The following is a 12,062-nucleotide window of genomic DNA, read 5'->3' as shown; positions in this document are numbered from 1 at the left end:
CTCAACCTTAGTATATAGTATATATACATAGTATATCAACCTCAACCTTAGTATACGACCTTAGTATATAGTATATATATATATATATATAGTATATCAACCTCAACCTCAACCTTAGTATGTAGTATATATAATAGTATATCAACCTCAACCTCAACCTTAGATGCATTATAAAATATTTTCTTACTTAATATCTCATATTGGTACAAAACAGCATAACTACTTAACAGCTCACGAGGTGTCCTAAATATCTGCAGACTAGAGGGACTAGAGACTGAATAGAGAAGACAAAAGTGCGTTTTCCAGCCTGCCAATTAATTACATCATGAATCCTCTCGGTTAGAAAATGTATCTAAATTTATATTTAGGGAGGAAACTAAACTAATCTTCTGAAATGTCATTTGTGGTCTTATGCTCCCATCTATTGGAATTATACAGCAACTGCAGTAGTACTGAATAATGTGTAATTCCTTACTAAAGTAGTAATTACTCGAATTGCGAAATATAATATTTTCTAGTTCATTTTCCCACTAACAACAATAAAATAACAATGTATAGTATAACAAACAATGCAACTGACAAACCAAAAACACCATACATTTAGTTAATTATATATATAATTATTTATTTAGATGGGTGACATTATCTGCCAAAGTAACAGCCCTGTAGACAAAGAAGAGCTCTCCAGTAGATACCAAAACTTTCAACGGACATTTTCTCAAACGTGAGGTTTCAAGTTAATCACGGTTCAAAGCAGAATTACTTCCCATTGTTCCTCAACTGTAGTGCCTGATATACACAACCGTACCTGCGCAATCCGGTTTCAGAGCTGGTCACATGTGAATAGGGTATAGCATTATTCTAGCCCTCAGTCTCTACTTTTATCCAATCTGGAAAACACCATTTCAAATGTTGCTAAATGAGACCGAATCGACCGGAAACATTTGAGAATGAGGCAGATATTTAGCATTCAGCAAAACCACATGATTATTAGTCTCTTTGAATTGATACCATCAAGTGATAGATTTTAAACAAATACATGTCTGTCATTGAACAACCCCATGCCATGATTAGATAGTGAACAACCCCATGCCATGATTAGATAGTGATAAAACACACCAATCTCTTTCCTAATTTCTTTCAACAATAAAAGCTCATTTACAAACATTTCTGAAAAGTGAGATATTGCGTTTTGGAATGAAACTCTTCTGTTTCCCCATCTGAGCTCAGAGTAGATGAGAGATGTAATGTTTGTCTCTGTTGTGTTGAAGTCCAATCCAGCAGGAGAGACCAGCCTCCCCTGTTCCCAGCTGTGTGTCCATGAAGAGTGACCAGTCTATGGGTCCTCCTATAATCTTTAGAGAGGGAGACTTTTCTACTGAACAAAGGTAAGAAGAACTCCTGGGTCCTGGTCAGTGAGTTAAACAACACTGTCTCTAGTCATTTCTCCTCTCCGTTTTCCAATTCCTCTTTGTTGTTTTCCATTTCCTTTTGTCATTTTCAGTCCTAAAACAATATTAAACAAACACAACATTCCCTCCCTGTGTGTGTGTGTGTGTGTGTGTGTCTGTGTGTGTGTGTGTGTGTGTGTGTGTGTGTGTGTGTGTGTACTGTGTGTGTGTGTACTCCTGGATGAGGAGATGTAATCTCATGTTTTGTCCACAGAAACCAACAGGAGAGATCAGAGTCAGAGATTCTCAGTGGTCAGTCTTCCCAGAGTCATCAAACAGACCTGGCCTCCATATTCAGTGTATGTGGTCCTGTTATGTACATTTGTTTTTGTTTACCTCAAGTAAAGTTGATCTGTCAATCATTCATTAATGTGTTAATGAGAAAGCATTTATTCTCTTGCTTAACTTATTTACTTTATTTATTTCAGATGCTTGAAGAGAAAATTATGACATTTGTGAAGAACGAGCTGAAGATGTTCAAGAGGATTCTTAGTCCAGAACTCCCAGAAGGCTTTGAGAGTCAGAAGCAGGATAAGGAAGTGGTGGATGCTGAAGATGAGAAGCAGGAGAGCAGTGCCAGAGAGGGGGCTCTGAAGATCACACTGCACATCCTGAGGAAAATGAACCAGAAGGAGCTTGCTGACACACTGGAGAAATGTAAGATCTGTCTGCCTCATGTTGAATGGTGTTTTATAACATTTAAAAGCTGTAGCTAAAGTACAGCTAAAGTAGCTGTGTAACTCAATGATATTGTAGCAGCCTTAACACAACACCTAGTGACCTCATCAAGTAGCAGCAGGGATGTGTTGTGTTGATTCATTTAGAGAGAGAGAGAACATTAATAATACCATCAATAATACCAATAATAATATAATCAGTCACACCAGTCTGTAATGCATTATGAAAACATTTACACATTTATACAGTCAGTTAAGAGAATAAATTATTATAATGTAAAACTTTATAACAGTCCTTCAATACTGTAGGCATTAAAACAGACGTAATATTAATATCCTCTGTGTTATTTCTAGATTCAGATGATCCTGCTGTGATTTGCCAACGTGAACTCAAATCTAATCTAAAGAAGAAGTTTCAATGTGTATTTGAGGGGATCGCTAAACAAGGAAACCCAACACTTCTCAATAAGATCTACACAGAGCTCTACATCACAGAGGGTGGAACAGGAGAGGTCAATAATGAACATGAGCTGAGACAGATTGAGACAACAACCAGGAAACAAGCAAGACCAGAGACTGCAATCAAATGTAACGACATCTTCAAACCCTTAACTGGACAAGACAAACTTATCAGAACTGTGCTGACAAAGGGAGTCGCTGGCATTGGAAAAACAGTCTCTGTGCAGAAGTTCATTCTGGACTGGGCTGAAGGAAAAGCAAATCAGGATGTCCAATTTGTATTTTCATTCCCTTTTCGGGAGCTGAATTTGATGAAAGGGGACAAACACACTTTGATTGAACTTCTTAATCACTTCTCAATGGAAACCAAACAATCAAGAATCTCCAACTACGACAAGTACAAAGTTCTGTTCATCTTTGATGGTCTGGATGAGTGCCGACTGCCCCTAGACTTCCAGAAGAACAAGATCTGTTGGGACGTCACAGAGTCAACCTCAGTGGATGTTCTGCTGACAAATCTCATCAAGGGAAATCTGCTTCCCTCTGCTCTCCTCTGGATAACTACCCGACCTGCAGCAGCCAATAAGATCCCTTCAGGGTGTGTTGACCAGGTGACAGAGGTACGAGGGTTCAATGACCCACAGAAGGAGGAATACTTCAGGAAGAGATTCAGTGATGAGGACCTGGCCAGCAGAATCATCTCACACATAAAGACATCAAGGAGCCTCCACCTCATGTGTCACATTCCTGTCTTCTGTTGGATTTCTGCAACAGTCCTTGAACACATGCTGAAACATAAGAGAGAAGAGATGCCCAAGACTCTGACTGAGATGTACACACACCTTGTGGTGTTTTATACCAGACAGAAGAATGAAAAGTATCTTGGGAAAGAAGAGACAGGTCCAGATTTGAATAAAGAGAGCATTCTGTCACTGGGAAAACTGGCTTTTCAACAGTTTGTGAATGGCAATCTGATTTTCTATGAAGAAGACCTGAAAGAGGCTGGCATTGATGTCAATGAAGCTTCAGTGTATTCAGGACTGTGCACACAGCTCTTTAAAGAGGAATGTGGGCTGTACCAGGACAAGGTGTACTGCTTTGTGCATCTGAGCATTCAGGAGTTTCTGGCTGCTGTATATGTGCTCCTCTCATTCATCAACAACAATGAGAATCTAATGGTCAAACTGCATTCAACGTCCTTTTCTGTGAAAAAAAGATGCAAGCGTAAAGATACTGTCTACAAGAGTGCTGTGGATAAAGCCTTACAAAGTGAGACGGGAAACCTGGACCTTTTCCTCCGCTTCCTTCTGGGCCTCTCACTGGAGTCCAATCAGAAGCACTTACAAGGTCTAATGACAAAGACAGGAAACAGCTCACAGACCCATGAAGAAACAGTCAAGTACATCAAGAAGAAGATCAGGGAGAATCCCTCTCCAGAGAGGAGCATCAATCTGTTCCACTGTCTGAATGAACTGAATGACCATTCTCTAGTGGAGGAGATCCAAAGCTACCTGAGCTCAGGAAGTCTCTCAGAACACAACCTGTCACCTGCACAGTGGTCAGCTCTGGTCTTTGTGTTGCTGACTTCAGAAAAGGAGCTGGATGTGTTTGACCTGAAGAAATACTCCAGATCAGAGGAAGGTCTTCTGAGGCTGCTGCCAGTGGTCAAAGCCTCCAGAGCTGCTCTGTGAGTAAATATAATTACATTTAAGTACTAATCATCAGGAATAAATATTGAGTTTAGAGAAAAATATGTAGTAAAGTGTTTATATAATATTATATTGAAAAACATATTGAATAAATTCATTGATTTTCATATTAGTATAACATTATGACCATTCAATTCTTGGAGACTGAGTTGAATCTATATGTTGTTTGAGAGAATAAATCAAATGCATCTGCCATTGTCCTTGTACACTACTGGTGTTAAATTAACAGTGTGTTTGTGAAGTCATGATGATCTCTTTGTCAGGCTGTCAGGCTGTGGAGTCACAGAGGAAGGCTGTGCTTCTCTGGTCTCAGCTCTGAGGTCAAACCCCTCACACCTGAGAGAGCTGGATCTGAGTAACAATGACCTGAAGGATTCAGGAGTGAAGCTACTCTCTGCTGGACTGGGGAATCCCCACTGTAAACTGGAGACTCTGAGGTCAGTATTCCTGTAGTTGGTCAACAAGTGATAACTGTTCACCAGATCCACATGTGTTTACCAGACACACATAGTCCACACCATATGTGTTTGGAAGCTAACAGTTTTAAAATCAGTGGTATTCTCTAGCGTTTTGGATCCAAGATGGCGTAGCAGTCAGACGTCTTTGTCCTTCGTCTTGTCGTGTCCCATGTATATATATTTTTGTAGCTTTTTCTTAACATATCTTTTATATTTTTCTAAACCTTTACTTCAAAATACTCTCCTGCAACCACCTCTCCCAATGTGGTGTGGACCTGCTTTTTCTCCACCTCTCCCAATGTGGTGTGGACCTGCTTTTCTCCACCTCTCCCAATGTGGTGTGGACCTGCTTTTTCTCCACCTCTCCCAATGTGGTGTGGACCTGCTTTTTCTCCACCTCTCCCAATGTGGTGGACCTGCTTTTTCTCCACCTCTCCCAATGTGGTGTGGACCTGCTTTTTCTCCACCTCTCCCAATGTGGTGTGGACCTGCTTTTTCTCCACCTCTCCCAATGTGGTGTGGACCTGCTTTTTCTCCACCTCTCCCAATGTGGTGTGGACCTGCTTTTTCTCCACCTCTCCCAATGTGGTGTGGACCTGCTTTTTCTCCACCTCTCCCAATGTGGTGTGGACCTGCTTTTTCTCCACCTCTCCCAATGTGGTGGACCTGCTTTTTCTCCACCTCTCCCGGATTTTTCTTTACCTTTTATCTTTTTATTACTGGAATCTGGACTCCAACATAAACTTTCTTTAGCTTTTATCTTTTTATTAGCTAACTAGCCAGCATAAACTAGCCAGCTAACTAGCCAACTAACGGTCATCAGCTACCTTTATCCCGGACAACTCTCGCCAGTCTGTACAGCGCGACTCAAACCAGAGCTAGTCGGACTTATTCTTCTCCATATCTCCTGATTCCAAGCTCTGAACCTATTTAAAAAAATATATATATACTTTTTTTCATCTGGAATTATAGCAGCTGAACTGAACGCACAGCCACTAATCTTCGACCTGATAGCTATCTGACGCACATCTGAGCTGCTGGTTTAAGAGGCCCTTCGGACATATTCCTTTGGCCACTATACATATTTTGCCAACTGGCCTGGTTTACCACACGGAGCCCTGCTGATCCGTCCACTGATGTAACTGCACGAGGGTGGCACAACAGACTTTCCTCTGTTGCGTCATCCCTCTAAGGCCTTTCTGTTAGCCTGCTAGCCCTGTGCCGCTAGTTTCCTGAAGCACTGGACTTGTATGATCACCCGGCTATGCATGCCTCTCCCTAACGTCACCATGCCTTGTCCATTGCTGTTTTGGTTTGTAACTATTGTTTTATTTCACTGTAGAGCCTCTAGCACTGCTCAACACGCCTCGGCTAACAATTTAGTTCCCCCCCCCACACACGCAGTGACATCACCTGGTTTAAATGCAATTTCTAGAGGCAATATCTCTTTCATTATCACTATATGCACAGGTTTACCCCCACTGTATTTACATCCTACTATACCTTTGTCTGTACATTATGCCTTGAATATATTCCACCGTGCCCAGAAATCTGCTCCTTTTACTCTCTGTTCTGAATGTACTAGACATCCAGTTCTGTTAACCTTTAGCCTTTAGCCTTTATCCTACTCCTCCTCTGTTCCTCTGGTGATGTAGAGGTTAATCCAGGTTCTGCAGTGTCTAGCTCCACTCCCATCCCCAGGCTCTCTCTTTTGATGACATCTACAACCGTAAAAGCCTTGGTTTCATGCATGTTAACATTAGCCTCCTCCCTAAGTTTGTTTTATTCACTGCCCTAGCACACTCCACCATTCCGGATGTCCTAGCCGTGTCTGAATCCTGGTTTAGGAAGACCACCAAAAACCTTGACATTTCCATCCCTAACTATAACATTTTCCGACAAGATAGAACTGCCAAAGGGTGCGGTGTTGCAATCTACTGAAAAGATAACCTGCAGAGTTCTGTCTTACTATCCAGGTCTGTACCCAAACAATTTGAGCTTTTACTTCTAAAAATGAACCTTTCCAGAAACAAGTCTCTCCCCGTTGCCGCTTGCTATAGACCATCCTCTGCCCCCAGCTGTGCCCTCGACACCATATGTGATTTGATTGCCCCCCATCTATCTTCTGAGCTCTTGCTGCTAGGTGACCTAAACTGGGACATGCTTAACACCCCGGGCATTCTACAATCTAAGCTTGATGCCATCAATCTCACACAATTTATCAATGAACCTACCAGATATACAGTGGGGCAAAAAAGTTACAGGTCTGTGAGAGCCAGAAATCTTGCTTGTTTGTAGGTGACCAAATACTTATGTTTCACCATAATTTGCAAAATAAATTCATAAAAATCCTACAATGTGATTTTCTGGATTTTTTTCTCATTTTGTCTGTCATAGTTGAAGTGTACCTATGATGAAAATTACTGGCCTCCCTCATCTTTTTAAGTGGGAGAACTTGCACAATTGGTGGCTGACTAAATACTTTTTGCCCCACTGTAACCCCAAATCCGTAAACACGGGCACCCTCATAAATGTCATCCTAACTAACTCGCCCTCCAAATACACCTCTGCTTTTTCAACCAAGATCTCAGCGATCACTGCCTCATTGTCGGCATCCGTAATGGGTCTGCAATCAAAAGACCACCCCTCATCACTGTCAAACGCTCCCTAAACCACTTCTGTGAGCAGGCCTTTCTAATCGACCTGGCCAGGCTTTCTAATTGACCTGATCCCGACAGTAGAGGATGCCTAGTTATCATTTAAAAGTGCCTTACTCACCATCTTAAAGAGGCATGACCATTCAAAAATGTAGAACCAGGAATAGATATAGCACTTCAAATCAAATCAAATCAAATTTTATTTGTCACATACAGATGGTTAGCAGATGTTAATGCGAGTGTAGCGAAATGCTTGTGCTTCTAGTTCCGACAATGCAGTAATAACCAACAAGTAATCTAACTAACAATTCCAAAACTACTGTCTTATACACAGTGTAAGGGGATAAAGAATATGGCACTGTATTGTCCTCAAAGCGGGCAAAAAAGTTATTTAGTCTGCCTGGGAGCAAGACATCCTGGTCCTTGACTGGGCTGGATTTCTTCCTGTAGTCCGTGATTGACTGTAGACCCTGCCACATGCCTCTTGTGTCTGAGCCGTTGAATTGAGATTCTACTTTGTCTCTGTACTGACGCTTAGCTTGTTTGATAGCCTTGCGGAGGGAATAGCTGCACTGTTTGTATTCGGTCATGTTACCAGTCACCTTGCCCTGATTAAAAGCAGTGGTTCGCTCTTTCAGTTTCACGCGAATGCTGCCATCAATCCACGGTTTCTGATTAGGGAATTTTTGAATCGTTGCTATGGGAACGACATCTTCAACGCACGTTCTAATGAACTCGCACACCGAATCAGCGTATTCGTCAATATTGTTATCTGACGCAATACGAAACATCTCCCAGTCCACGTGATGGAAGCAGTCTTGGAGTGTGGAGTCAGCTTGGTCAGACCAGCGTTGGACAGACCTCAGCGTGGGAGCCTCTTGTTTTAGTTTCTGTCTGTAGGCAGGGATCAACAAAATGGAGTCGTGGTCAGCTTTTCCGAAAGGAGGGCAGGGCAGGGCCTTATATGCGTCTTATACACAGTGTAGGGGATAAAGAATATGTACATAAGGATATATGAATGAGTGATGGTACAGAGCAGCATAGGCAAGATACAGTAGATGGTATCGAGTACAGTATATACATATGAGATGAGTATGTAAACAAAGTGGCATAGTTAAAGTGGCTAGTGATACATGTATTACATAAGGATGCAGTCGATGATATAGAGTACAGCATGTACGTATGCATATGAGATGAATAATGTAGGGTAAGTAACATTATATAAGGTAGCATTGTTTAAAGTGGCTAGTGATATATTTACATAATTTCCCATCAATTCCCATTATTAAAGTGGCTGGAGTTGAGTCAGTGTCAGTGTGTTGGCAGCAGCCACTCAATGTTAGTGGTGGCTGTTTAACAGTCTGATGGCCTTGAGATAGAAGCTGTTTTTCAGTCTCTCGGTCCCAGCTTTGATGCACCTGTACTGACCTCGCCTTCTGGATGATAGCAAATGGGGTGAACAGGCAGTGGCTCAGGTGGTTGATGTCCTTGATGATCTTTATGGCCTTCCTGTAACATCGGGTGGTGTAGGTGTCCTGGAGGGCAGATAGTTTGCCCCCGGTGATGCGTTGTGCAGACCTCACTACCCTCTGGAGAGCCTTCCTACGGTTGTGGGTGGAGCAGTTGCCGTACCAGGCGGTGATACAGCCCGCCAGGATGCTCTCGATTGTGCATCTGTAGAAGTTTGTGAGTGCTTTTGGTGACAAGCCGAATTTCTTCAGCCTCCTGAGGTTGAAGAGGCGCTGCTGCGCCACTTCACGATGCTGTCTGTGTGAGTGGACCAATTCAGTTTGTCTGTGATGTGTATGCCGAGGAACTTAAAACTTGCTACCCTCTCCACTACTGTTCCATCGATGTGGATAGGGGGTGTTCCCTCTGCTGTTTCCTGAAGTCCACAATCATCTCCTTGGTTCACTCCAGACCTGTCTTCCCTTGACCAGCACAAAAACATCCTGTCGCGTTCTGCATTAGCATTGAATACCCCCGTAATATGCAACTTTTCAGGTTATATAGGAACCAACTAACCAACATATACAGGCAGTTAGGAAAGCTAAGGCTAGCTTTTTTAAACAGAAATTTGCATCCTTCCGTACAAAAAAGTTCTGTGACACTGTAAAGTCCATGGAGAATAAGAGCACCTCCTCCCAGCTACCCACTGCTCTGAGGCTAGGAAACACTGTTACAACCGACTAATCCACTATAATTGAGAATTTTAATAAGCATTTCTCTACGGCTGGCCATGCTTTCCACCTGGCTACCCCTACCCCAGTCAACTGCCCAGGCACCCTCCACAGCAACCCGCCCAAACCCCCAACATTTCTCCTTCACCCATATCCAGATAGCTGATATTCTGAAAGAGCTGCAAAATCTGGACCCCTACAAATCAGCCGGGCTAGACAATCTGGACCCTCTCCTTCTAAAATTATCTACCAAAATTGTTGCAACCCCTAATACTAGCCTGTTCAACCTCTCATTTGTATCGTCTGAGATTCCAAAAGATTGCAAAGCTGCCACGCTCATCCCCCTCTTCAAAGGGGGAGACACTCTAGACCCAAACTGCTACAGACCTATATCCATCCTACCCTTCATCTCTGAGGTCTTCGAAAGCCAAGTTAACAAACAGGTCACTGACCATCTCGAATCCCACAGTACCTTCTCCGCTGTGCAATCTGGTTTCCGAGCCGGTCACGGGTACACCTCAGCCACCCTCAAGGTACTAAACGATATCATAACCGCCATCGATAAGAAACATTACTGTGCATTACTGTGCATTTATCGACCTGGCCAAAGGCTTGTGGCACTCTGTCAATCACAACATTCTTATTGGCAGAGTCAACAGCCTTTCAAATTATTGCCTCGCCTGGTTCACCAACTACTTCTCTGATAGAGCTCAGTGTGTCAAATTGAAGGGCCTGTTGTTGGACCTCTGGACAGTCTCTATGGGTGTGCCACAGGGTTCAATTCTCAGGCCGACTCTCTTCTCTGTATACATCAATGATTTCGCTCTTGCTGCTGGGGATTCCACTATCCACCTCTACGCAGACGACACCATTCTGTATACTTCTGGCCCTTCTTTGGACACTGTTATTAACAAACCTCCAGATGAGCTTCAGTGCCATACAACTCTCTTTCTGTGGCCTCCAAATGCTCTTAAATGCAAATAACACTAAATGCATGCTATTCAACCGATCATTGCCCGCACCTGCCCACCCATCCAGCATCACTACTCTGGACGGCTCTGACTTAGAATACGTGGATAACTACAAATACCCAGGTGTCTGGCTAGACTGTAAACTCTCCTTCCAGACTCATATTAAGCATCTCCAATCCAAAATGAAATCTAGAATCGGCTTTCTATTTTGCAACAAAGCATCCTTCACTCATGCTGCCAAACATACCCTCGTAAAACTGACCATCCTACCGATCCTCGACTTTTTCCATGACATCTGTAAAATAGCCTCCAACACTCTACTCAACAAACTGGATGCAGTCTATCACAGTGCCATCCGTTTTGTCACCAAATCCCCATACACTACCCACCACTGCGACCTGTATGCTTTGGCTGGCCCTCGATTCATACTGTCGCCAAACCGACTGGCTAAAGGTTATCTACAAGTCTCTGCTAGGTAACCCTCCGCCTTATCTCAGCTCGCTGGTCACCATAGCAGCATATAACTCATAGCACGCGCTCCAGCAGGTATATCTCACTGGTCACCCCCAAAGCCAATTCCTCCTTTGGTCGACTGGAACGAACTGCAAAATCACTGAAGCTGGAGACTCATATCTCCCTCATTAGCTTTAAGCACCAGCTGTCAGAGCAGCTCACAGATCACTGCACCTGTTCATAGCCCATCTGTCTACACCCCATCTATCTACCTACCTCTTCCCCATACTTTATTTATTTATTTATTTTGCTCCTTTTGCACCACAGTATCTCTACTTGCACATCCATCTTTTGCACATCTACCATTCCACTGTTTAATTGCTATATTGTAATTTACTTCACCACCATGGCCTATTTATTTCCTTAACTCCCATATTTTACCTCATTTGCACTCACTGTATATAGACCTTTTTTTATTTTTGTTCTACTGTGTTATTGACTGTATATTTTGTTTATTATTATATTATTCATTTACACATGCTGTATATAGATCTACTGTATTATTGTTTGTATGTTGGTTCATTCCATGTGTAACTCTGTGTTGTTGTATGTGTCGAACTGCTTTGCTTTATCTTGGCCAGGTCGCAGTTGCAAATGAGAACTTGTTCTCAACTAGCCTACCTGGTTAAATAAAGGTGTTCTCAACTAGCCTACCTGGTTAAATAAAGGTGTTCTCAACTAGCCTACCTGGTTAAATAAAGGTGTTCTCAACTAGCCTACCTGGTTAAATAAAGGTGTTCTCAACTAGCCTACCTGGTTAAATAAAGGTGTTCTCAACTAGCCTACCTGGTTAAATAAAGGTGTTCTCAACTAGCCTACCTGGTTAAATAAAGGTGTTCTCAACTAGCCTACTGTAACGGCGTTCGTCTGTTGAAGGAGAGTCGGACCAAAATGCAGCGTGGTGGTTACTCATGTTTTTAATGAAAAAATAGCGATACATGAAATAACTAAAATAAATACAAAAACAACAAACGAAACGTGAAAACC

General features: G+C 42.5%; 1 protein-coding gene across 1 annotated transcript in view; it reads left to right on the top strand.

Moving 5' to 3' along the window:
- The window catches only part of LOC112216696 (NACHT, LRR and PYD domains-containing protein 3-like), a 35,896-nt gene that overhangs the window by 17,662 nt on the left and 6,172 nt on the right, over positions 1-12,062 (top strand). The window contains exons 2-6 of the mRNA XM_042314205.1: positions 1,272-1,388; positions 1,666-1,750; positions 1,880-2,108; positions 2,483-4,274; positions 4,560-4,733. Of these exons, the coding sequence (XP_042170139.1) occupies positions 1,272-1,388; positions 1,666-1,750; positions 1,880-2,108; positions 2,483-4,274; positions 4,560-4,733 (2,397 nt within the window). The remainder of the gene's footprint in view (positions 1-1,271; positions 1,389-1,665; positions 1,751-1,879; positions 2,109-2,482; positions 4,275-4,559; positions 4,734-12,062) is intronic.

This window comes from Oncorhynchus tshawytscha, unplaced genomic scaffold (assembly GCF_018296145.1).
Source record: "Oncorhynchus tshawytscha isolate Ot180627B unplaced genomic scaffold, Otsh_v2.0 Un_contig_1944_pilon_pilon, whole genome shotgun sequence".
Classification (NCBI taxonomy): Eukaryota; Metazoa; Chordata; class Actinopteri; order Salmoniformes; family Salmonidae; genus Oncorhynchus; species Oncorhynchus tshawytscha.
The sequence above is the reverse complement of the archived record's forward strand: the minus strand, read 5'-3'. Positions and strand labels throughout refer to the sequence as shown.